The sequence below is a fragment of the Aplysia californica genome, unplaced genomic scaffold (genome assembly GCF_000002075.1).
Source record: "Aplysia californica isolate F4 #8 unplaced genomic scaffold, AplCal3.0 scaffold00271, whole genome shotgun sequence".
Classification (NCBI taxonomy): domain Eukaryota; kingdom Metazoa; phylum Mollusca; class Gastropoda; order Aplysiida; family Aplysiidae; genus Aplysia; species Aplysia californica.
Window position 1 is genome coordinate 128,721 of NW_004797541.1, and position 1,345 is coordinate 130,065.

The following is a 1,345-nucleotide window of genomic DNA, read 5'->3' on the forward strand; positions in this document are numbered from 1 at the left end:
GAAAGGAAAAAGAGAGAGAGAGAGAGAGAGAGAGAGAGAGAGAGAGAGAGAGAGAGAGAGAGAGAGAGAGACGAAGACAAACAACAGACACATTACAGACAAATGCACAGAACATTCTATACGACAGAATTAGTATCGACTGTGCAACCTTTTGTAAGAATGCTTGTCGTTATCTTTGACGGAACTTACCGTTGGGTTTGCTTCAAATCTGTCCGATGTCTTTCAGCTACTCCTAATGTAGCCCATCCCATAATAAGACTAAGTAGATTTTGTTCGATACAACAAACGACATAAACCGACAAGATAAATGTAATATTGGGTATATCAAGAAAATATAAAAATGGATATAGAAGGCATAACATTCATTAAAAAGGTTATATATACCTAATTTAGGATGAGGTTCCGGCTTGGCAAATCTAAGTTCTCCAATTGGAGGTTTTGCGTAAGGAATCCCACGAAATCCGACATACGTCTTTCCATTGACAGGTGACAGTTTTCTTCCTTCGAGTATTCCGAAGGAAGAGCGTATAACAACGTCTGTAGCAGAAACAATACATGGTATTTCCAGCATAGCAAGAATCAATATGAAGGAAGAACAGCGATCCATCTCACTAATAATAATCCAAGAGAAAAATTAGAATAAGAGCAAAGATATTGTTGAAACTTGAATATCGGTTACTATTAAGTAGATTCTTGAGCACAGTACATGGTAGTTCAACGAGATTTTCTGTGAGACCACTGAGTGAAGTCGGTCATTTGTCTCTCGTTTTGCAACCACATTTTTATTTTCGATCTTCGCTAAGCGAGCGCTAACACTGCATGTGTGGCAGGAAAAACAACCATCGTATTATTCCCAGACACGAAGGCTGTCTTTAAGTAGGGTGCACGTTTATGCAAACTAGTCGGGTCTGTATAATCAAGTCGGATCATGAAGGAAGGAAATCATACTTGCAATACCTTTTTACTTTTCCGTGATGCGGTTTCTGAATGTGTGAAAGTGTACAGGTTTTTAACGCCCTTTTGAACACTGTAACATTATACAAGAGGCGGGACCTCAGGTTGAATTTAACGTCCATTTCCGACAGGATCAAGCCAAATGGGCTGAGAGTCTTAAAATCTCAAAACTATTAAGTTCAGAACATCCGTCGTCCATCACGAGATCAGCTGGGCGAACGCCACGCCATGGTATTCTAGTCACCCAGTTTTTAATAACAGTGATGTACAAGTGAACAATGACATAATATATACAATAGAGACATGGCACTGAACAGAATTCTTCCTCCTCCTCCTCCTTCTCCTCCTCCTCTTCCCCCTCCTGCTCCTCCTCCTCCTCCTCCTCCCCCTC

General features: G+C 40.7%; 1 protein-coding gene across 1 annotated transcript in view; it reads right to left on the minus strand.

Moving 5' to 3' along the window:
* Positions 1–808, minus strand: part of LOC101859867 (acetylcholinesterase-1-like) — a 6,545-nt gene extending 5,737 nt beyond the window's left edge. Inside the window, exon 1 of the mRNA XM_013084082.2 lies at positions 385–808. Coding sequence (XP_012939536.1) covers positions 385–607 — 223 coding nt within the window. The 5' untranslated portion in view covers positions 608–808. The remainder of the gene's footprint in view (positions 1–384) is intronic.
* Positions 809–1,345: the final 537 nt, after the last annotated feature.